Source organism: Rhinoderma darwinii, chromosome 3, assembly GCF_050947455.1.
Source record: "Rhinoderma darwinii isolate aRhiDar2 chromosome 3, aRhiDar2.hap1, whole genome shotgun sequence".
Classification (NCBI taxonomy): Eukaryota; Metazoa; Chordata; class Amphibia; order Anura; family Rhinodermatidae; genus Rhinoderma; species Rhinoderma darwinii.
The window spans coordinates 419,340,324-419,362,616 of record NC_134689.1 but is presented as its reverse complement, the minus strand read 5'-3'; the positions used below and the strand labels follow the sequence as shown (position 1 = coordinate 419,362,616).

At 45.0% G+C, this 22,293-nt stretch overlaps 2 protein-coding genes across 2 annotated transcripts; both read right to left on the bottom strand.

Annotated features, from left to right (window-relative positions):
- Window positions 1–308: 308 nt before the first annotated feature.
- On the bottom strand, window positions 309–3,905 carry LOC142750598 (zona pellucida sperm-binding protein 3-like). The gene is made up of 8 exons (XM_075859596.1): window positions 3,462–3,905; window positions 2,789–2,907; window positions 2,082–2,185; window positions 1,831–2,008; window positions 1,640–1,760; window positions 1,303–1,394; window positions 1,061–1,194; window positions 309–553 (listed from the first exon to the last, which is right to left on the bottom strand). Exons 1-8 carry the CDS (start codon window positions 3,903–3,905, stop codon window positions 309–311), a joined length of 1,437 nt encoding a protein of 478 aa, XP_075715711.1.
- Window positions 3,906–9,862: 5,957 nt separating this feature from the next.
- On the bottom strand, window positions 9,863–14,450 carry LOC142748445 (zona pellucida sperm-binding protein 3-like). Its single transcript, XM_075855543.1, has 8 exons — window positions 14,001–14,450; window positions 12,560–12,678; window positions 11,776–11,879; window positions 11,521–11,698; window positions 11,330–11,450; window positions 10,812–10,903; window positions 10,559–10,692; window positions 9,863–10,104 (listed from the first exon to the last, which is right to left on the bottom strand). The coding sequence occupies exons 1-8, from the start codon at window positions 14,448–14,450 to the stop codon at window positions 9,863–9,865; spliced, it is 1,440 nt and encodes a 479-aa protein (XP_075711658.1).
- Between the last annotated feature and the right edge of the window lie 7,843 nt (window positions 14,451–22,293).

The window sequence follows — 22,293 nt, the reverse complement described above, 5'->3', positions numbered from 1 at the left end:
CCACAAGGGAGCGCTTTTCCCTTTCAGGTGCCATGGAACATGTCCCACCTGTCAAAGGAAGTCTAAGAAATTTCTTCAAGCACATCGGCAGACAGGAAGAAGAGTAGTCAGTGTGATACTGAAGCTTCAACATGAGAGAGCTCTTGAAAAAAAATAAGTTGGCAGCCAGTCCTACGCAACCTCAGATAGATTAACATCCCTATAAAGAGTGAAGTCCCTGTATGAATGCCGCCATACCACAGGCCAAGAACTCATTTGAACAGTGTTTTGGCCACTTCAAGAACGAGACAAGAATTAACCAAAATGTTTTATTTGCATACATATTTGTGGGAAAATCTGTTCAGAAGACATTTTCCAAAGATAGTGAGAGCAACAGCAACAACTACTGAACTAACAGATCCGATGGCCACCAGCACCCACAGCTGTAGAGGTTCATGTCCTGCAGTCATTCTGGAAGCTTCAGTGTGTGCTGCTCCTGAGATCTGGTCAGGCTTGTCTCCAGTCACTAGAAGAGGACCCAGTGTGGCCAGGACATGTTTCTCTACAGGGGAACCTGAACAATTAAGAGTTGCTGTGATTACTTAAGATCACACAATAATATATTTAGAGATCTATACTGAAACCAAGATCATGTACAAGGGTGGTCACCAAGTGTTACACGCTGCTAAAGCATGCCGAGTGTTTTGTGTCAGTCAAAAGAATACTGAGAATCGTAGTCTTAATACCTGGTAAGCAGCAGGTTGGACGTCACTCACGTAGCACAAAAGTTGCATAGGAGGTAAAGATGGCAGAAAACTTCTATCAAATATCTATAGTCTACCAAATCTAGTGGTAGTTTAAAACACATTGAAACAGTTGTGTGGCAAGAATATGCTATAGCGTAATTATGTTTGAGCTAGTTTGGAAGTAGTGAGACTCTTGGAGGCTCAGGGATATATCACGCACCTCCGTTTCAAAAGCAGCTTCAGCTAGTGCTCAAACCAATGAATAGTCTACGTGCAGTACTTACATCCAGGTGCTTCATTCTAGATAGTGAGGTCTATGGACAACTTGAACTCACCAACATCTCTCTTCCCAAATCCTCTAGGTATTCTGGGTGGAGAGCCCCATGTCATTCTCTGGCCTGTAGTAGTAGCACAGTTCCTGGTGGTGCAGCACTGGCAGATCCCACTAGCTCCTTGCAGGGGTGACCAACTAAGAGACCGAAAGTCAACCAAGAGTTCCAGTCATTGCATGGACTACAATGGTATGTGTTATTTAGTCATTGGAACCAAGACACACACCCTTTGTATGTGGTCTTACCTGCTGGTAGCCTTGTTGTAGGAGCAGGCCTTGTTCACTGGATCAGGGGTCTGGTTGATGTCAGCAGCTCTCAGAGAACATGTGATATAGATCTAGGAGAACACATTTAGAGACCATGTCAAAGCTATTGGACACTTAGGAAAGTGACCACTTGTCTAAGACCTTATTGATCCTCGGTTCATAGTAAAACACAAAACAAAAAACACAACTTTCTCAGATTTAGGGCTTTAGGCCACATACACACATTCTCAGATACACTACTGAGTGTGGCCAATTTGTGGATGCTTGCACAAAGGGTTACATTTGAGCATAATATGGTTTAAGTAGGAGCCCTCACCGTAGAGAGGTCACTGTCCGTGAACCTGAAAGCATCAACCATGAATCGAAGTTTCTCAGCTTGTGATCTTGGGGAGACAAATACTGAAGAGGAGTCTTCTTGGATACCATCCATCAAGCACCTGTAGGATGGATTTGGTTTACATAATGGGCTCCTAGAAGATTAATACAGTATTGAGGACAGAAACTCACCCATTGTTAGAGATGATCTCATAACGGGGATTGGAGGTCACATCTGGGGTAATGGTGGCCACACAGCTGTCAACAAACAGGGTCATCGGGACATGGTTCTGAAGGTCCAAAGAGGCTTCAATGTAGAACATGTCACCAAGCTGGAAGACCAGTGATGAACTGGGTGCACTCCAGTCCACTGAAGATAAAATACTGGGGTATTAGCATAGGTCAGGAGTCTCCAGCAGTAGGATAGTGGTGCAGAGACTTACCAGTCATTAGCTGCAAGGAGAAGACCAGCCGCTCTTCTGTGGTCACCGTGGTACTGAATGGAATCCATGTTGGCTTGACGGCTTTGCTGCTCACATTGCCATGTCTAGAGAGGTGGAAACAAGCGGTTAAGGAGATTTACTAGAACTGAGTACATATCCGATGGGCCATTGCACTGCTTGGAAACTTAAGAGACTAGTTAAGGCAGGCTCTTATTTCAAGTGGCCACTTGCAAAGCAAGAAAGACCGGGACAGCTACGAAGTAAACTACAGATGACAACCTTTTCACGATGGAACCAATGGAATGATATCAGTTACATAAATTTTTTGGGTTAGTCAAATCTCAGTTGCTTGACCTTCCTTTTAGAACCTCTTGACGACCACTCCAATGTCAGTAGATTCTGTTCAAGGAGACCTCTAACACGTTTGCCTCCTTCACCTCATTGCAATAAACCAGCAAGCTCGGCCGGGTGGGCATATGAGGAGAAGGCTGAAAGGTTGTCCGGCCAAAATCTAACAGCCATGCGTATGGTCAGCTTTGGTTGGGGAAACAATGACTAGTCACTTGGAAGACAAGAGCAGTTCAACTGCCATGGAAATAAGGTTAGGAAAAGTTTTAGAGGCTTCTACTTTTCCAAGTAACTGCTTAATAGTTTAAGTCCCCCCTCCAAAGAATGCCTGTAGAGACAGCCTACTGATATTGACTCACCTTGGGTAGTAACACTGGATAGGAACCACAGCAGAGTTGGACCTAATAATTGGCACATTGCTGGAGGAAGTGGGGGTGTAGCGTAGGTTGGACGTGTAGATCAGCCAGTCAGAAGTCATCTTAAACAAGATATCACAAGATTAGTCATCTGGATTATACTTATGGAAATCATTGGGTGATGTTTTTAGGAGAATTACTAAAAATGTAAATGTTCTCTTTAAAGCAAAGATGTTCAAAAATGAACCAAGCTCCTCTGTACTACACCGTTATATTGACTGCCATCTTGAAGAAATCTACAAATCACAGAGAGATGGAAGAAAATAAGCTCCGAATTCCATAGCAGCGTTTTTCATTTACCACCTACACACGTAGCAGAGCTGTGGTCTTTGGAATATTCACGGCTTTTTGTAGAAAACCAGGTAAACGCTGCATTAAGAATACCCAATTTACTATAGTGCACAAGGCGCCAAATAAATTCAACACTGCTACAGGTAGAACTCACAATAGGAAGACATCTAATACACGATCTTTATAACAGCAGCAGCAGCTCTATACCTGGACTCCACCTATGTAGTGTCCTACCATTTGTAATTACATCCCACATGAGGATCACGTGAGGCAAGAAATAAAACAGAACACATACATTTTGCAAACTAAAATTACTACTCCTTACCGCTAAGCTGTTCCCACATTCTTGAAGGCCATTTTCAAAAACCACAGTAGTATCTGTAGTCTGCAGTCCAGGTCGGCAGGAACCCAGGGTCAGGTCTGAGGGCTTCACCAGCTTTCCATTCCCATAGAAGTCTCTGGTCACCATCACCACCAGCCGGTCCTCTCCACACTGCACACTGATAGGGGAGTTTGGAGATTGTGTAAGCTGTCGTGGCTGAAGTTCTCCAATATACCTGGAGCCCCATCCAGTCTGAGCTGAAGACCAAGGGTTTCCCCTAGGAGGGCCCACTCCAGACACAGGTTGTCCAAGTCCTCGAGAAGATCCCCATCCAGGCTGATAACTCCTCCACCTAGGGTCTGACTGGCGCCTAACCAAGGAACTGCTAAAGCATGATCCATAGAGAAGAACCACAAACAACCAACTCCACCTGACCCACAGCTCCATCCTGACTGCAGAAGAAGTAACACAAGGAGAGAGTGGCGGAAGCAGAACTTTATACTCCACCCATCACATAGTCATACCTCCACATGGAGCAGAACTTTATACTCCACCCATCACATAGTCATACCTCCACATGGAGCAGAACTTTATACTCCACCCATCACATAGTCACACCTTCACATGGAGCAGAACTTTATACTCCACCCATCACATAGTCATACCTCCACATGGAGCAGAACTTTATACTCCACCCATCACATAGTCATACCTCCTCCTGACACCTCATTATTCTCAGCTGAGCACTTCTCTCATTAATGGAAACCAAGACACAAGTACAAGGAGGTCAAGATATAAGTGATTGACAGGTCAAGATGTGAGAAATTGGGGTATATTCACATGGTGCAGTTTAGTTGCGGAGTTGAAACAGTGCAGCATTCGGTAATAGATCTCTCAGGGAAATGAATGGTTGTTTATTATATTGGGTTCGGTATAAAATCACCTATTAAGGTAGAAGATGCAACGTGGTCAACTTGTGATGGTAAATGCGGTTCTTCTCCTGTTATTTTTTATGCTGCTTTGACAAATCGTGGGTCATCGCGCCAGCACCCGGCATATTGACAGGAAGTACTTCAGAAAAGTCTTGAAAAAGCTCATATAACCGCATGAGACTCACAAAGCTGCGCTAAATAACCACAATACAAAAACCTCATCCACTTTCAGATGTAGTTTGCCAAATACGTTTTCGGATGCACCTACTAAAACGCTTAGGGTAAGTGCACACAGGGCGGAATCTCTCCAGTGACTTTTGTAATTGTTTTTGAATTGTTTCTGTCACCGTTTTCTCCATGTTTTTTGCAGTTATTTTGGAAACAGGCAAAACTGCGCCAATCTTTTCAAACCGTGGTATATGTCGGAAAATCCTCCTGCCACATAGGTCCGACGTACGCTGCCAACACACATGTAGTTTCCACAGATTTTTTTGCCCCTTTTTATATGGGTGTATTCACACAGCACAGTTTTGATGCAGTTTTTTAAGCCAAAGTCAGGATTGAATCTAAAAGGATGAAAAGGTCTAAAGAAAAGACTGATGCATCTCCTTTCCTTTGTGTCCTCTTCTGTGTGTGGCTCAAAAAACTCTCAAAAACTGCACGTCCAACAGACGTCCAAAAATGAGTAATGTAAGCATACCCTCACCTGGCCAAAAACACACACACAAAAGCCTCGGACCATGAAGGGGCGAGGTCTATGCAAATATGCCCCAAAGTGGGTGTTTTGGGATGTTTATTAGCAAAGCAGCAAGGGAAGTACGATGACCCGCAAATCGCAATTATAAAGTTGGGACGTCTGCGAAGACCTACATATTTTTGGGCCAAAGGCAGGAGTGCATGCAAGAGGAAAGAAATGTATAAGGACTGAAGTGTCTTCTCTCTTTCATATCCACTCCTTTGTTTGCCTCCAAAAAAATTGCATAAAAATACCACCTGTGTGAATTCCGCTTGAGGCCCAGGTACGTAGCTATAGAGGTGCAGAGGTTACAGTCGCACCTGGGGTCTGAGGGGGTCCAACTGCTCCCCAGCCACAGAGGAGGACACAGTACTATGACCAGAACATGAGGGTCGAGGCCCTGGTACAGATTTTGTATCTAGGCCCAGGAGCCTTACGTTACACTTTTGCCAAGGCCGGATTCACACGAGTGTAATGCGGACGCATCCCTATGAAGCAATGGCAGGAGCTAAAAGCCTCATAGGGATCCTGCAGTCGTAATACAGGTCCATTACACCCGTGTGAGACCAGCCTCGTGGTATAATTACTCATACAAAAATTTCAGCTTTGTCAAGAGTTTTTGTGATAGTCACAAGGTCGCTACAAAGTTGCAGCCTGCCCCATGACCTCTTGCATCATCTCATGTGAATTCAGATGTATCATATCCAAAATCACTGGGCAAAACGCACCACAGAGGTAACCAATGCTCCTGCCACGGGGCCCCTGGAGAGCGGGTGCCGCTTTTGGGTAATGAGAACCTGTTAAGGAATCCCTTCTCCATACAGTGTTAGGAAACAAAGGAGTGGGTTTGAAGGGACAAGAAAGGTGTTGGGGCCACAAGATCCTGTGTTGTTACTCGGAATTATAAGGGAATGCCCCATTTTGATCTTTATTATAGGACCCCCTCGTTTCTATGTACACCATGGAAGGGCTTTATCTGCACCTACACAAAATCAGGAGCAAATGATTGTTCTGGGAACAACTGGAAATCCATAAAGTCTTGGAAGGTCGCACTTCACATTTTGGGATATTATGCGGGAAACTCAGCGGTACTATCCTAAAATCTGCATCAAAAAGTTGCGTGATTCTAGCCTAAGATTGCATTTACATGAGAAGCTTTTGGCCAGGCAGAGATCAGATCTGGATAAAAACAGAGGAGCTGGGCCACCTTGTTCTGGTCCCAGTCCATTTCACCACTGCACACCACCGTGCCTCCAACACTGACAAAAAATAATCAAAGGATGTATATACAGGAGAAAGGCCCCAATGAACACTCAAAAAAGGCCTCCTTGTTCTGGTCTTGGTCCACACCACCACTGCATCAAACCATCCTTCTAACATTCATCAACCTTGATCAGAGGTGTACATATAAAAGGGCCACTCAAAATGGAGTCTACTCATTTTTGGTCCATGCCACCACTTCAAACGCCACCACTTACGAATGATCAGGTGTGTACATTGAGATTCTTCTGTTCTTGCACTAGTTCATATCAACACTTTAGACCCCCTATTGGAGGGAAGGGTGGTATGGCCCTCAGGCTGGATCCCTTCTACTCTGTTTGCGAATGGTAAAGAGCTAATGAAGATGAACCCAGAGGTTTACACCTCCCCATAGGCCCTTTAGTCGTTTCATGGGCTCTTCATGTTGTACTGTAGGATATTGGAGGTAGAGAAAATCATCATTGAATAAGTTCTCCTTAAGCCAAGGATAGGGGACTGCTTAAATTCCATCTGGAGTTGGTCATATAACTTCAGGGACCTCTATGTCACATTGAAGCCTTGGATCACACTCCATGGACCATAACTATAAAAAGGAAATTAGCGCTCTTTCTAACTCTGGTCACCTATAACCCATGTATACAGTGGGAGCCAGCCCAGGATTTTCTAGAAACAAAGAATCCTGAAGGGGTTAAGGAGATCATGCCTCCCAATAGTCCTGGATTCAGCAGGCCAGTCCTGGATTACAGGAGGTGTCCTGGTGTCTCGTTTAGCCAGTGGTACGTCCCAGTATCAACTGTATCTGCGTATTCAGGACACATACATTTGAACCCAATGCTGAAGCAAGGCACTGTCAGCTCGCTGCTTCAGCATTAGTACAAAACAGGAGGAGCAGTGGTAGCTCCTCAACTCGAGGACTCCAGTCACAGCACTACTTTAAGCGCGGAGGACTGGAAAACCCTTGACGTAACTGTCCATATATGGACAGTGAGGTCAGGGGCTAATACTTGAACAGAATCCCTTAAGAGCGTTGCAGCTGCTCTGGCCAGAGATTCCTCTCCTAGCGCAGAGTTTCCCAACCTTTTCAGGCTCGAGGCAACTCTGGCAAAAAATAATAAATAATAATCTCCTAAGGTCAACCCTACCAAATATTGTTTAGAGAAAAAGACAGAAAACTGTTAAAAACCAAGCACTACACTCTTAGGCTGGCTTCACATGAGCACATTACGTCCGTAATTGACGGACGTATTTCGGCCACAAGTCCTGGACCGAACACACTGCAGGGAGCCGGGCTCCTAGCATCATAGTTATGTACGACGCTAGGAGTCCCTGCCTCGCAACTGTCCCATACTGTAATCATGTTTTCAGTACGGGACAGTAGTTCCATGGAGAGGCAGTTACTACTAGCGTTGCACATAAGTATGATGCTAGGAGCCCGGCTCCCTGCACTGTGTTCGGTCCGGAGTTTTTTTTTTTTTTTGTTTGTTTTAAACCATTGAAGCGAAAGCAAAGTACGTAGGCAAAAAAAGCACCACAGGTTTTTTCTGCCTCCTATTAATTTCAATTGAAGGTCAGAGGTGCAAACCACTTGAAGACCATCATACCCCACTCACAATAAAATGACAGTCAGCCACCCCCCCCACTCACAGATGCCCCCTGTAGGTAGTGCCCCACCTCTGTAGATGGCACCCCCCCCCCCCCCCGCATCCTATACATAGTGCCACCGTAACTCCTCGAAGGAGTAGAATCCCCCTGTGGTCGGGGACTCCTCTCCTGAACTGAGCGTTATGTCTGTCCATAAATGGACAGTATAAAAAATAAAGTATCCGGCACACCAATTTGAGATAAAGGTAATTTTTGTTTGGTGTTTTTTTTTTTTAGATGCCAGTGTGCAACGTTTTGGTCTGCATGGACGAGCGCTTTTCAAAGTAATAGCAGCTACTCCTCTTCGGGTTGGGCGCCTATCCGTGCAAAACCCCTATCTGAACATACATGGACAGTGTAATCAGTAGCAACCCCTGAAGCAGAATCCCATAGTGACATCAGGGGCTTCTCCTGGAGCTGAATCATGGGCAATGCTGTGAGCGGGGATTAATCTTCAGGAGTTGCCCTGGATGACACTGTACACATATGGACAGAGACATCAAGCATTCCGTTCAGGAGCGGAATCCCCAGCCACAGGGGCATTTTGCTACTTCAGTCAGCTACAGTGGCGCTATATGTAGGAAGGTAGGGGGTGATAAATTCAAGTTGGCTGCAAAAAAAAAATCTCTTCCTCCTATGTGCTTCACGCTGAGGAAAAGCACGACCACAGTGGTTCAGAGGAGTGTGCAGCACCCCTGGAGGGTTCTCACAGCACCCCGGTTGGGAACCACTGTCCTAGAGGGAACCCCTGACATCACTGTCCATATATGATGGTGACATCAGGGGCTCCTCCTGGAGCGGAATACCCAGCCTGGTCAATGCATCAGCTCCTAGAGGGAGACTCAATGGTGCTATCTGCAAGGGGGGGGGGTGGTAAAATCTTCCAGGGGTGTGGCACTATATGGGCACTCTACAGGGGATACTGTGGCACCATGTACATGGGCACTAGGAGCAGCTAAGGGGAAATTTTACTGTATAGGGGCAGCTATTGGAGCATGTGTGGGCAGTGAAGGGGTTAAGGGTAACAGCTGTTGTAGTCTAAAAGTGAAAATATTAGAACCAATTAACCATAAATAATTTCTAATAACGGTCTTGTAACAGGACAAGTTTAGCAGCGTCTTAGAGGTGATATAAAGGGTTAAATAGGAATGCAGGAACACAGCCTAAGCTCTCAGGCACATGACAGCTCTAGGAGAAGCACGGGCCTCTAACATTGTGGCATACTACATCAGATGCAATTTGTACAGTGGTATTCAGATCATTGCCTCTAGGGGAGAAGATCTCTGTACATACAGCACCTGACTGGGCCGGTAAATGCACCTGTACAAGCCCTGCAGGAAGTGGAGTACAGCCCCTCCACCGGAGTGACAGGGGAGCTGCAAACAGAGCCTTATTTGTATATAATGTTACTCTTCCTTTTCTAGGCTTCCAGCAGTACAATAGAGCAGTCATTAACTACCCACCTTCTAATGAGAAGGCTCTGGTGACCCTGTCCCAGTCTAAACAGCAAAGCTGACAAGTGAGCTGCAAACAGGTTGTGTCTGCTTCTTTTATAGCCATTTCTGATTCGATATGAATGAGACCCTGAATGCCATCACAAAACAGTATGAGCCAAGGGAGTTCTATAGGAGCCATATTAAGAATCCATACAAGAGGAATCTGCAAAAAGTGATCCATCTGTGGTATTTCACACAGTTGGCAGCCAGTCCTACTCAACCTCCCTATACAAAACAAAGTCAACGTATGAATACCGCCATACCACAGGGCAAGAACTAGTTTGAACACTTCATGGAGACTCGAGAATGAGACAAGGATTAACCAAAATAGTTTTATTTCTACACAGATTCTTTGTGGGAGAACCTGTTCAGAAGACATTTTCCAACCATAGTAAGACCAACAGCAACAACTACTGAACTGACAGACCCGATGGCCACCAGAACCCACAGCTGTAGAGGTCGATGTCCTGCAGTCATTCTGGAAGCTTCAGTGTGTCCTGCTCCAGAGATTTGGTTAGGCTTGCCTCCAGTCACTAGAAGAGGACCCAGTGTGGCCAGGACATGTGTCTCTACAGGAGAACCTGGTGGAACAATGAAGAAATGTAGACTAAGTAATCACAGAAATATATTTAGAGGTCTATACTGAAACCAAGATCACGTACAAGCATGGTCACCAACAGTTACAAGCTGCTAAAGCACACGGAGAATTAGTGGAGTCTTCAACTCTCGGTATGCTTTGACAAAAGTTTGCATAGAGGTCAAAGTTGTGGAGAATGTATTCTACCAAATCTAAGGGTGGTTTTATAATTACATCATAGCCTAATCTCTATCTCAATGTGTATGTTTGAGCTACTTTTGCAGCATTGGGAGTCCACCTTATAAGTAAACTACAGAATTAGGAGGCTCAGGGATAAATCGTGTACCTCAACATAACAGCAGCTTCAGCTAGTGCCCAAATCAATGCATAGTGTATGTGCAGCACTAACATCTAGGTACTACATTCTAGATAGGGAGGTCTAAGGACAATGAACTCACCAACATCTCTCTTCCCAAATCCTCTGTGTCTTCCAAGTGAGGAGCCCCATGTCATTCTCTGGCCTGAAGCAGTAGCACAGTTCCTGGTGGTGCAGCACTGGCAGATCCCTCTTGATCCTTCAATGGGTGACCAACTAGAAGAGACTGATAGTCAACCAAGAGTTCCAGCCATTGAACAACACATACCACTGTTGTCCAAGACACCACCAGGTGTTGTGCTGCCAAGGCACTCACCCTTTGTATGTGGTCTCACCTACTGGTAGCCTTGTTGTAGGAGCAGGCCTTGTTCACTGGATCAGGGGTCTGGTTGATGTCAGCAGCTCTCAGAGAACATGTGATATAGATCTAGGACAACACATTTACAGTTCATGTCAGAGCTGTTGACATTTCCCATAGTGGTCACTTTTCTCAGACCCTATATTTGGTCATCATATCCTCCCCCTTTCATAGTAAGACTTTAAAAAACTGCAAGTCATTACATTTTAGGGATTTGGGACATATACACAAGCTCCGATAAATACTACAGAGTGAGGAATTTACAGTCTTTTATAGGCGGCCAAAACTGTCCATGATCATGGGCCCCCTCTAAGACAAAGCAAGGAAATTAAGTACTACACATGTTCACCAGTCCTGTTGGGTAATACAATTCAGCCGCTTTGCTCCATTGAAGTAAACACTGCGGGGCAATTTTTTTGCAACGGCACTCATGTTTTTATTTTCATCAAAACAAAGTTACATGATGGCCCAATAGGTTTATGTTAAAGCTCTCACCGTAGAGAGATCACGGTCAGTGAACCTGAAGGCATCAACCATGAAGTGAAGCTTTTCCGCTTGTGATCTTGGGGAGACAAAGACTGAAGAGGAATCTTCTTGCATACCATCCATCAAGCACCTGTAGGACAAAGTTGGTTTAGATCATGGGTTCCTTGAACATTAGTAAAATATTGATGATAGAATCTCACCCATTGTTAGAGATGATCTCATAACGGGGACTGGAGGTCACGTCTGGAGTAATGGTGGCCACACAGCTGTCAACAAACAGGGTCATCGGGACATGGTTCTGAACATCCAAAGAGGCTTCAATGTAGAACACGTCACCAAGCTGGAAGACCAGTGATTGACGGGGAGCACTCCAGTCCCCTGAAAATAAAATACTGGGGTATTAGCATAGGTCAGGAGTCTCTGCACCACTATCCTACTGCTGCAAAGAGACTTACCAGTCATTAGACGCAAGGAGAAGACCAGCCGCTCTTCTGTGGTCACTGTGGTACTGAATGGAATCCATGTTGGCTTGACTGCTTTGCTGCTCACATTGCCATGTCTAAAGGGAGGTTAAAAGAAGCACTTAAGGAGGTTTAATAGAACTAAGCGAGTGCAATGGCCTACAAAATATGTTCAAAGTACTCAGTGGTCATGAAATAGAGACTAGCCACTTGACGCGAGACCCAACTACTTACAAAGCAAGCAAAACGGGCACAACCATGAGGTAATCAACTACAGTTAACCATTTCAAGATAGATCCTTAGGTGTAATGGGCAACAGTTTCCAACCTTGTTCAGGCAAATTACATTTCAATAGTTCAGATTGGAGTGGTCTTCAAATGGTCATAAAAGGAAGGTTAATGTCAGAAGTCTGCCCCTTGTTGCAAAGATTATCTCCTGTCAGAAGGGTTTCCTGGAACAGACAAATTGCAAGCCCGGCCGAGTGGGTGCACGTGGAAATAGCCGAAAATGTATCTTGCCAAAATCTAGTAGTAATGTATGGTCAGCTTTAGTGAGTGTCCTCAACAACTCAGTTGGAAGACAGCAGAGAGCTCCCTAAATGCCCCCTTAAAAGTCTTCCTAAACACTTTTCATGACTTGTAACTCAACCAGTCTGAAGGATCTCATGGAGCCTTTGTAGACTACCCAATTGGCTTAAGTGGGTTCCAAGGAATTGCTTACAGGCATTCCATTTTTGATGGCTTAAACTAGTAGAGACAGCCTACTGGTATCGACTCACCTCGGGTAGTAACACTGGATGGGAACCACAGCAGAGTTGGACCTAATAATTGGCATCATGCTGGAGGAAGTGGGGGTGTAGCGTAGGTTGGACGTGTAGATCAGCCAGTCGGAGGTCATCTTAAAGAAGACATCACAAGATTAGTCAACTGGATTATTCTTCAGGGAATGGGAGGGTGGTATCTGGAGGAGCCTCATACTAAAAGCGTGGATGTTCTCTTTAATATAATGTAGTACTGAGGAGCTTGTTCTTGTACATCTTTCTATTTACTGCCATCTTGCAGAAAGCTACAGATCACACAGAGTTGGAAGGGGACATGTTTACTAGAATTCAATATCCTGTGCATACGAGCAGTTGTGTTAACGACTACAGATGTAGCAGAGCTGTGTGGGTCTCTGATATTCATAGCATTTTGTAGAAAACAGGCAAACACTGCATTAAGAAGACCCTCTTGACTATAGTGCCCGAATACCAAAGAAACTTAGCTCTGCTAGATCTGTTCTAGGTAGGACTGACAACAGTAAGGCTGGGTTCACACACCCTATTTATGGACGTAATTTGGGCGTTTTACGCCTGAAAATACTGCTTGAAAGCGTCGGCAAACATCTGCCCATTCATTTGAATGGGTTTTACGATGTACTGTGCAGACGGTCATTTTTTTTACGGGCCGCTGACAAAAGACGGCGCGTAAAAAAAGACGCCCGCGTCAAAAGGAGTGCATGTCACTTGAGATGTAAATGGAGCAGTTTTTCATTGGCACCATTGAAAAACAGCTACAATTAAGTCCATAATTGCCACCGCAAAAAACGCGAATACGAGCAATTTACGTCTGAAATTCAGGAGCTGTTTTTCCCTGAAAACTGCTCCATAATTTCAGCCGTATTGGACGCTGCCGTGTGAACATACCCTAAGGCCTCATGCATACGATTGCGATCACGGCCAGCCTCCGGGGGGGGGGTTGCATTTTCAGGCCATGCTCCCATACAGAGGCCTCATGCACATGGCCGTGCTCATAATGACGGCCCGTGATTGCAGGCACAGCCGGCCGCGGGCCACATTTTCATGCCGTGCTCCCATACAAAGTATGGGAACACGGCCCATAAAAACGAAACAAAGGACATACTCCATAATTCCCTGCACAGACACCCATCCGTATCGATACGGAATGGTGTCCGCAGCCAATAGAACCGGTCAGGTCTGTAATTGCAGACCGTATTATAGTCCGCAATTCCGGAGATTTTTTTTACGGTCGTGTGCATGGGACCGAAGAATCGAATACATTGTACGATCTCTTTCAGAACAGCAGCTCCAAACCTAGACTCCAGCTATGTCATGTCCCACCATATGCAATTACATCATACAAAAGATACAGCCCATGTGAACAACACGTAAGGCAAGAAACAGGAGGCATTTTACAATCTAAAATTACTACACAGCTTACCTCTAGGCTGCTCCCACATTCTTGAAGGCCATTTGCAAAAACCACAGTAGTATCTGTAGTCTGCAGTCCAGGTCGGCAGGAACCCAGGGTCAGGTCGGAGGGCTTCACCAGCTTTCCATTCCCATAGAAGTCTCTGGTCACCATCACCACCAGCCGGTCCTCTCCACACTGCACACGGATAGGGGAGTTTGGAGATTGTGTAAGCTGTCGTGGCTGAAGTTCTCCAATATACCTGGAGCCCCATCCAGTCTGAACTGGAGACCAAGGGTTTCCTCTAGGATAGCCCACTCCAGACACAGGTTGTCCAAGTCCTCTAGAAGATCCCCATCCAGGCTGATAGTTCCTCCACCTAGGGTCTGACTGGCGCTGGTATCTAACCAAGGAACTGCTAAAGCCTGGTCCACAGAGAAGAACCACTAACAACCAACTCCACCTGACCCACAGCTCCATCCTGACTGCAGAAGAAGTAACACAAGGAGAGAGTGGAGGAAGAAGGACTTTATACTCCACCCATCACATAGTCATCCCTTCACATGGAGCAGAACTTTATACTCCACCCATCATATAGTCATACCTTCACATGGAGCAGAACTTTATACTCCACCCATCACATAGTCACACCTTCACAAGGAGCAGAACTTTATACTCCACCCATCACATAGTCATACCTCCACATGGAGCAGAACTTTATACTCCACCCATCACATAGTCATCTCTCCTCCTGACACCTCATTATTCTCAGCTGAGCACTTCTCTCATTAGTGAAAACCAAGACACAAGTACAAGGAGGTCAAGATCGGAGAAGTTGGAGTATATTCACACAGTGCAGTTTCGGTGCGATTCTGAAACGGTGAAACCGTCGGCAGTAGATTTCTCAGGGACATGAATGGTTGTTTATTGTTTTGTATTCGGTATAAAATCACCCATTAAGGTAGAAGACCCAGTGCGGTTAACTCATGATGGTAACTGCGGTATTGTGTGTCCGATCCGTCATCCATTCACAAAAGGCAAAAACAAATGCAAGCGATTTCAACCAGAACGAACCGGAAAAAATAATGTCCTCTCTGAACATGACGGAGGCAACATGACGACACCGCACAAGGATGACCATGAAACTCCCTGCGGGAATTAAAGTCACTCGGGGAGATGTAACAAAAGAACGTTTTTGACTCAAATTCCGCAATGGAAACATGGTGGACTTCCACGCGAGGATTAATTCCTTTCAGTGGGGCTAATCCGCACCGAGATTCATGGCACATAAACTGGAAACCCCTTAAAAATTTGCATCGTGTTTTTTTAAATAATTTTGGTAATAAAAAAAATTATTAATCTTTTGTACCCTAATAAAAGTCATTTTTTAAAAAATATAAATTCTTTTATTTTCCGTTTTCCACAACACAAAACACGATAGTGCAAAAATCTACAGCACAAACATCGGCTCGCAGGACAGTATATGTTTCCACAATAAGTGCAAAAAGAACATAAACGCACATCTGATACATTACGGACGACCTATGCATCCTGAACCCACAGCCATGCACAAAGGTCCGTGAGTAGACATAGCAGAAAAAGAGAGAAAGGAAAAAGAGGAGATGAGACAGAGAGAGGGAAGGAAGAAAACTAACATTGTCCCCTGTGCCTCGGGATTATATTCAAGAAGTCAGGATGTTCATGAACTCAACAGAAGATTGGAATCTGACCCAATGATACCAAGTTTTGAGGAATTTAGCATGAGTCCCTCTCATGGAAGTCGTGAGATCCTCCATTCTCATAATCTCCTGGATCTTGCCGAACCACATGCCAACCGATGGAGGGCAAGTTTGTCTCCACAGCGCAGGAATACACGCTCTAGCTGCGTTCACCAGATGGCAAACCACAGAGCGTCGGTACGTAGATAATGGAGCCTCGCACAAATGGAGCAGGAAAAAGGCTGGCGTAAGCGGGAGGGGGAAATCCGTGTATTTGGAGGAGTTGCGCCACACCTCCGACCAGAAATCTGTCAGCAGCGGGCACTCCCAGAAGATGTGTAAAATCGTGCCCACCTGGTCTCCACATCTTCAACACAGCGGTGAGACCGCAGGGATCATTGCATGCAATCTGGAAGGCACTCTATACCATCGCGATAAGATCTTAAATCCCGCCTCCTGAAACCTGCTAGCCATGGAGGATTTATGTGTGAATGTAAACAAACGGTCCTTATGTTCTGCAGTAAATGTTAGGCCCAAGTCCCTCTCCCAGTTGAGCAGGTAGGAATGTGTAGGAAGATTGGATGGGGAAATCAGTAGGGTATATAGTCTGCACAGAGTGTGACGTAACGTGCCCGTATCAGTGCAAAGAAACTCGAAAGGGGAACTATCCCACGCATATTCCGAAGGGTTAGGCAAGGACGCGAGATTGAGTCATTTTTTGCAGTGACTTTGGTCATCGTTTTCTCCACTTTTTTTTTTGAGTCATTTTGGTAAATTGGCAAAACTGCGCCAGGCTTTTTAACCCCTATCCGCACCAGGACGTAACTGTCCGTCCTCGCGGGAGGTTACTTCCCGCACGAGGACGTACAGTTACTGAGTTTTTCCCGGTGCACACTGTCGGCGACAGTGTGCACCGGGAACCGGGAGGTCAGCTGTCGCCGACAGCTAACACTCCCCTCTTGCCGGCCAGCGGTCCTTTGCCGCTGATTTTGGCGAATTAACCCCTTAAATTCGGCGATCGGGTGCAATCGCCGAATTTTAGGGGTTTCTAGCATATCGGCAGACCCCAGTCCGAAATCGCGGGGTCTGCCGATAGTATGGCAAACGGAAGCCAAACAATGGCTGCCATGGACGGAACCTTCGACTGGTCCTGATAGGCTTCCTGTCAGAGTGACAGGAAGTCACTGTGTCGTTCCCGATGCACACTGTCGGCGACAGTGTGCATCGGGAACTTGGAGATCAGCTGTCCCCGCCAGCTGACACTCTTCAGTGTTGCCGATCAGCGGCTCATCGCCGCTGATTTAGGCAATTAACCCGTTACATGCGGGGCTCGATTGCGATCTCCGCATGTAGCGGTTTTGTAGCGCATCAGCAGCCCCCATGCAATCGTGGGGGCTTCTGATGCTTGTGATGGCACCCGGGGGCCAGACAACGGCCCCCAGGTCTGCCATGTATGTCAGCCTATGAGGATCAGCCTCTGCTGATCCTCGTAGACCAACTGTCAGAGTGACTGTGACGTCACACTGACAGTTGGAATACATTACACTACCTAGGTAGTGTAATGTATTCTAGCAGCGATCAGACCTGCAGGTCAAAAAAAGAAAGTGTAAAAAGTAAAAAAAAAGTTAATAAACAAAAATATAAAGTGTAAAAAGTTAATAAAAATGTTTTATAAAAGTGTAAAAATAAAAGGTTTTGTTTTCCTATAATAAGTCATTTATTATAGGGAAAAAATGAAAATGTTAAAAAAAAGTACACATATTTGGTATCGCCGCGTTCGTAACGACCCAATCTATGAAGCTATAATGTTAATTTTTCCGCACGGTGAACGCAGCAAACAAAATAAACGGAAAACTGTCAGCATCGCTATTTTTTGGTCACCACCCCTCCCAAGATATAGAATAAAAAGTGATCAAAAAGTCGCATTTACCCCAAAATGGTACCAATAAAAACTACAACCCGTCCCGCAAAAAAAAAGACCTCCCACAGCTTTTTTGATGAAAAAATAAAAAAGTTACGCCTCACAATAGCGTGTCCCAGAAAATAAATTATTTTATAGAAACTTAATTTTATTGTGCAAACGCTGCAAAACTTTAAAAAAAACTATACACATATGGTATCGGCGTAATCGTACCGACCGGCAGAATAAATTAAAACTTAATTTATTGCGCACGGTGAACGCTGTAATAAATAAAGAATTTAAAGCGCCAAAATCGCTGTTTTTTGGTCACCTTAGCTTAAAAAAAGATCCTGTGGGGCCAAAATGCTCACTATACCCCTAGAAAAATTCCTTGAGGGGTGTAGATTTCAAAATGGGGTCACTTTTGGGGGGTTTCCACTGTTTTGGTTCCTCCGGGGCGTTGCAAACCCGACATGGCACTGAAAACCAATCCAGCAAAATCTGCGCTCCAAAATCCAAAAGGCGCTCCTTCCTTCCTGAGTCCTGCTGTGGGTCCAAACATCAGTTTAAGACCACATATGGGGTATTGCCGTAATCGGAAGAAATTGCTTTACAAATGTTGGGCGGCTTTTTCTCCTTTATTCCTTGTAAAAATGAAAAAATTCTATGTTTCCACAGAAAAATAGGTGATTTTCTTCTTCACAGACTAATTCCACTAAATTCTGCAAAAAAACTGTGGGGTCAAAATGCTAACTATACCCCTAGAAAAATGCCTTGAGGGGTGTAGTTTCCAAAATGGGGTCACTTTTTGGGGGTTTCGACTGTTTAGGTACCACAAGACCTCCTCAAACCTGACATGGTGCCTAAAATATATTCCTAAAAAAAAGGAGGCCCAAAATCCACTAGGTGCTCCTTTGCTTCTGAGGCCGGTGTTTCAGTCCAGTAGCACACTAGGGCCACATGTTGGATATTTCTAAAATCTGCAGGACCTGGGCAATAAATATTGAGTTGCGTTTCTCTGGTAAAACCTTCTGTGTTACAGATTTTTTTTTTTATTACAAATGAATTTCGGCAAAGAAAATGAAATTTGTACAGTTCACCTCTACTTTGCCTTAATTCCTGTGAAACGCCTAAAGGGTTAAAATATTTTCTGAATGTGGTTTTGAATACCTTGAGGGGTGCAGTTTTCAAAATGGGGTGATTTATGGGGACTTTCTAATATATAAGGCCCTCAAAGCCACTTCAGAACTGAACTGGTCCCTGAAAAAATAGCCTTTTGAAATTTTATTGAAAATATGAGAACTTGCTGCTAAAAGTTCTAAGCCTCGTAACGTCCTAGAAAAATAAAAGTACGTAAAAAAAATGATGCAAACAAAAAGTAGACATATGGGGGATGTTAACTAGTAACTATTTTGTGTGGTATTACTATCTGTTTCACAAGCAAATACATTTAAATTTAGAAAAATGCTAATTTTTGCTAAAATTTGAAGTTTTTCACAAATAAATATTGAATTTATCGACCAAATTTTTTCACTAACATAAAGTACAATGTGTCACGAGAAAACAATCTCAGAATCGCTTGGATAGGTAAAAGCATTCCGGAGTTATTACCACATAAAATGACACGTCAGATTTGAAAAAAATCATCTGTGTCCACAAGGCCAAAACAGGCTGTGTCCTAAAGGGGTTAAACCATGGTATACATTCTGGGAAATCCTCCTGACACATAGCTCCGACATACACTGCAATTGCACATGTAGTTGCCACAGATTTTTTTCCCCCTTTTTTATGGGTATATTCGCATAGCGCAGTTTTGATGCAGTTTTTGATGCATTTTTTTATGCCAAAGCCAGGAGTCAATCTAGAAAGGATGGAAAGGTCTAAAAAAACCAAGACTAATGCATCTACTTTCCTTTGTGTCCATTTGTGTGTGTGGCTCAAAAAACTGTCAAAAACCATATGCGTAAAAAACAGATGCCTGAAAATGACTAATGTAAACATACCCTGACCTGGCCAAGAACACACACACAAAAGCCTCGGCCCTTGAAGGGGAGGAGTCTATCCAAATATGCCCCAAAATGGGTGTTTTGGGATGGTTTGTTGGTGGAGCGGCAAGGGGCGTACAATGTCCCACAAATCGGGATTCAAAAGTTGGGACGTCTGCGAAGACCTACGTTTTCTTTGCAATTTTTTTAGTCAGAGTCAGGAGTGGATATAAAACGAAGGAAAGGTATAAAGACTGGTGTCTCCTCTTTTTCGTATCCACCCCATTTTTTGGTTCAAAAATATGCTTGTGTGAATCCAGCCTGAGACCCAGGGACGTATCTATAGGGGGGCAGAGGTTACAGTCACACCTGGTGCCTTAGGGGGCCCAATTGCTCCCCAGCCACAGAGGAGGACACAGTACTACGAATAGAACATGATGGTCGGGGCCCTGGTACAGATTTTGTATCGCGGCCCAGGAGCCCTACGTTACGCTTTTGCTAAGGCCGGATTCAGACGAGTGTAATACGGGCGCATCCCTATAAAGCAACGGCCCAAACTCACAGCCTCATAGGGATCCTGCAGATACAGGTTCATTATGCTCGAGTGAGAATGGCCTCATGGTATATTTACTCACACAAAAATTTCAGCCTCGTCAAGAGTTCTTGTGATAATAACAAGTCCACGTGCAACTTTTTTTTTTTCCTGAAGGATAATTGAAATCGCTGTGCGTCATAGCTACAAAGTTGGAGTCAAGTTGCAGCCTGCCCCATGACCTCTTGTATCATCTCACGTGAATTCAGATGTAACATACCCAAAATCACTGGGCAAACGCACCACAGAGGTAACCAATGCTGCTGCCACGGCACCCCTGGAGAGCGCGTGCTGCTTTTGGGTAATGAGAACCTATTAAGGAACCCCTTCTCCATAGACGATACTGTGTTAGGAAACAAAGTAGGTTTGACGGGACAAGAAAGGTGTTGGGGCCACAAGATCCTGTGTGGTTACTCAGCATCATAAGGGAAGGCCCCATTGTCATCTTTATTATGGGGCCCCCTCTCCTCTATGGCCACCAGGAGCAAGTGATTGTTCTGGGAACAGCTGGAAATCCATAAAGTCTTGGAAGGTCGCACTTCACATTTTGAGATATTACGCGGGAAATGTAGAGGTAATATCCAAAAACTGCATCCAAAAAGTCGCACGATTCCAGCCTAAAATTGAATTTACATGAGCTTTTGGCCAGGCCGGATCAGGAGAAAACAGAGGAGCTGGGCCACCACTGCACACCACCGTGCCACCAACACTAACAGAAAATAATCAAGGATGTACATACAGGAGAAAGGCCCCAAAGAACACTGAAAAAAAAAAAAAACCTCCTTGTCCTGATCTTGGTCTACACCAAACCATTCATCAATGTTGATCAGAGGTGTACATATAGGAGAAGGGCCACTCAAAATGGGGTCCACACATTTTTGGTCCATGCAACCACTGCAAAGAACATCCCGCCGCCACTTACGAATGATCAGGTGTGTATATTGAGAGGCTTCTGGTCTTGCACTGGTTCAGGTCAACACTTTAGACCCCCTATTGGAGGGAAGGGTGGTATGACCCTCAGACTGGATCCCTTCTACTCTGTTTGCAAATGGTAAAAGCGCTAATGAAGATGAACGCAGAGGTTTACACCTCCCCATAGGCCCTTTAGTAGTTGCCTGCGCTTGTCATGATGTTGTACTGTAGGATATTGTAGGTAGAGAAAATCATGGAATAATAGTTCTCCTTAAGCCAAGGATAGGGGGACTGCTTAAATTCCATCTGGAGTTGGTCATGTAACTTCAGGGATCTCTGTCACATGGAGTGTGATCCAAGGCTGCAATAACTATAAAAGGAAATTTGCTCTAACTCAGGTCACCTATAACCCATGTATACAGTGGGAGCCAGCCCAGGATTTTCTAGAAACAAAGACACCTGAAGGGGTTAAGGAGATCATGCCTCCCAATAGTCCTGGATTCAGCATGACAGTCCTGGATTACAGGAGGTGTCCTGCTGTCCCGGGCAGCCAGTGGTATGTCCCGGTGTCAACTGTATCTGCGTACTCAGGCCACACCCCCCCCCCACTCACAATAATATTGACCATCAGCCTCTTATTAAAACGACCATAAGCCACCCCCCCCCCCCCCCATACACACAACCCCCACCTCTCTAGATGGCACACCACATCCTATACATAGTGACATCAGGGGCTTCTCCTGGAGCCGAATCACCGGCCACGCTGTGAACGGGGATTAACCTTCAGGAGTTGCCCCGGGTGACACTGTACACATATGGACAGAGACATCAAGCACTCTGTTCAGGAGCGGAATCCCCAGCCACAGCCTGGTTGATGCATCAGCTCCTAGAGAGCCCCAATGGTGCCATCTGCAGGGGGTGGTATTATCTTCTAGGGGGTGTGGCACCATCTACATGGGCATTGGCACTAGGATCCGCTAAGGAGAAATTTTACTGTATGGTTATACTGTATAGGGGCAGCTATTGGAGCATATGTGGGCAGTGAAGGGTTTAAGGGTAACAGCTGTTGTCGTCTAAAGCAGTGAAAATGTTAGAACCAATTAACCATAAATAATTCCTAATAACGGTCTAGTAACAGGACATGTTTAGCAGCGTCTGAGGTGATATAAAGGGTTAAATAGGGATGCAGAAAATGCAGCCTAGGCTCTCAGGCACA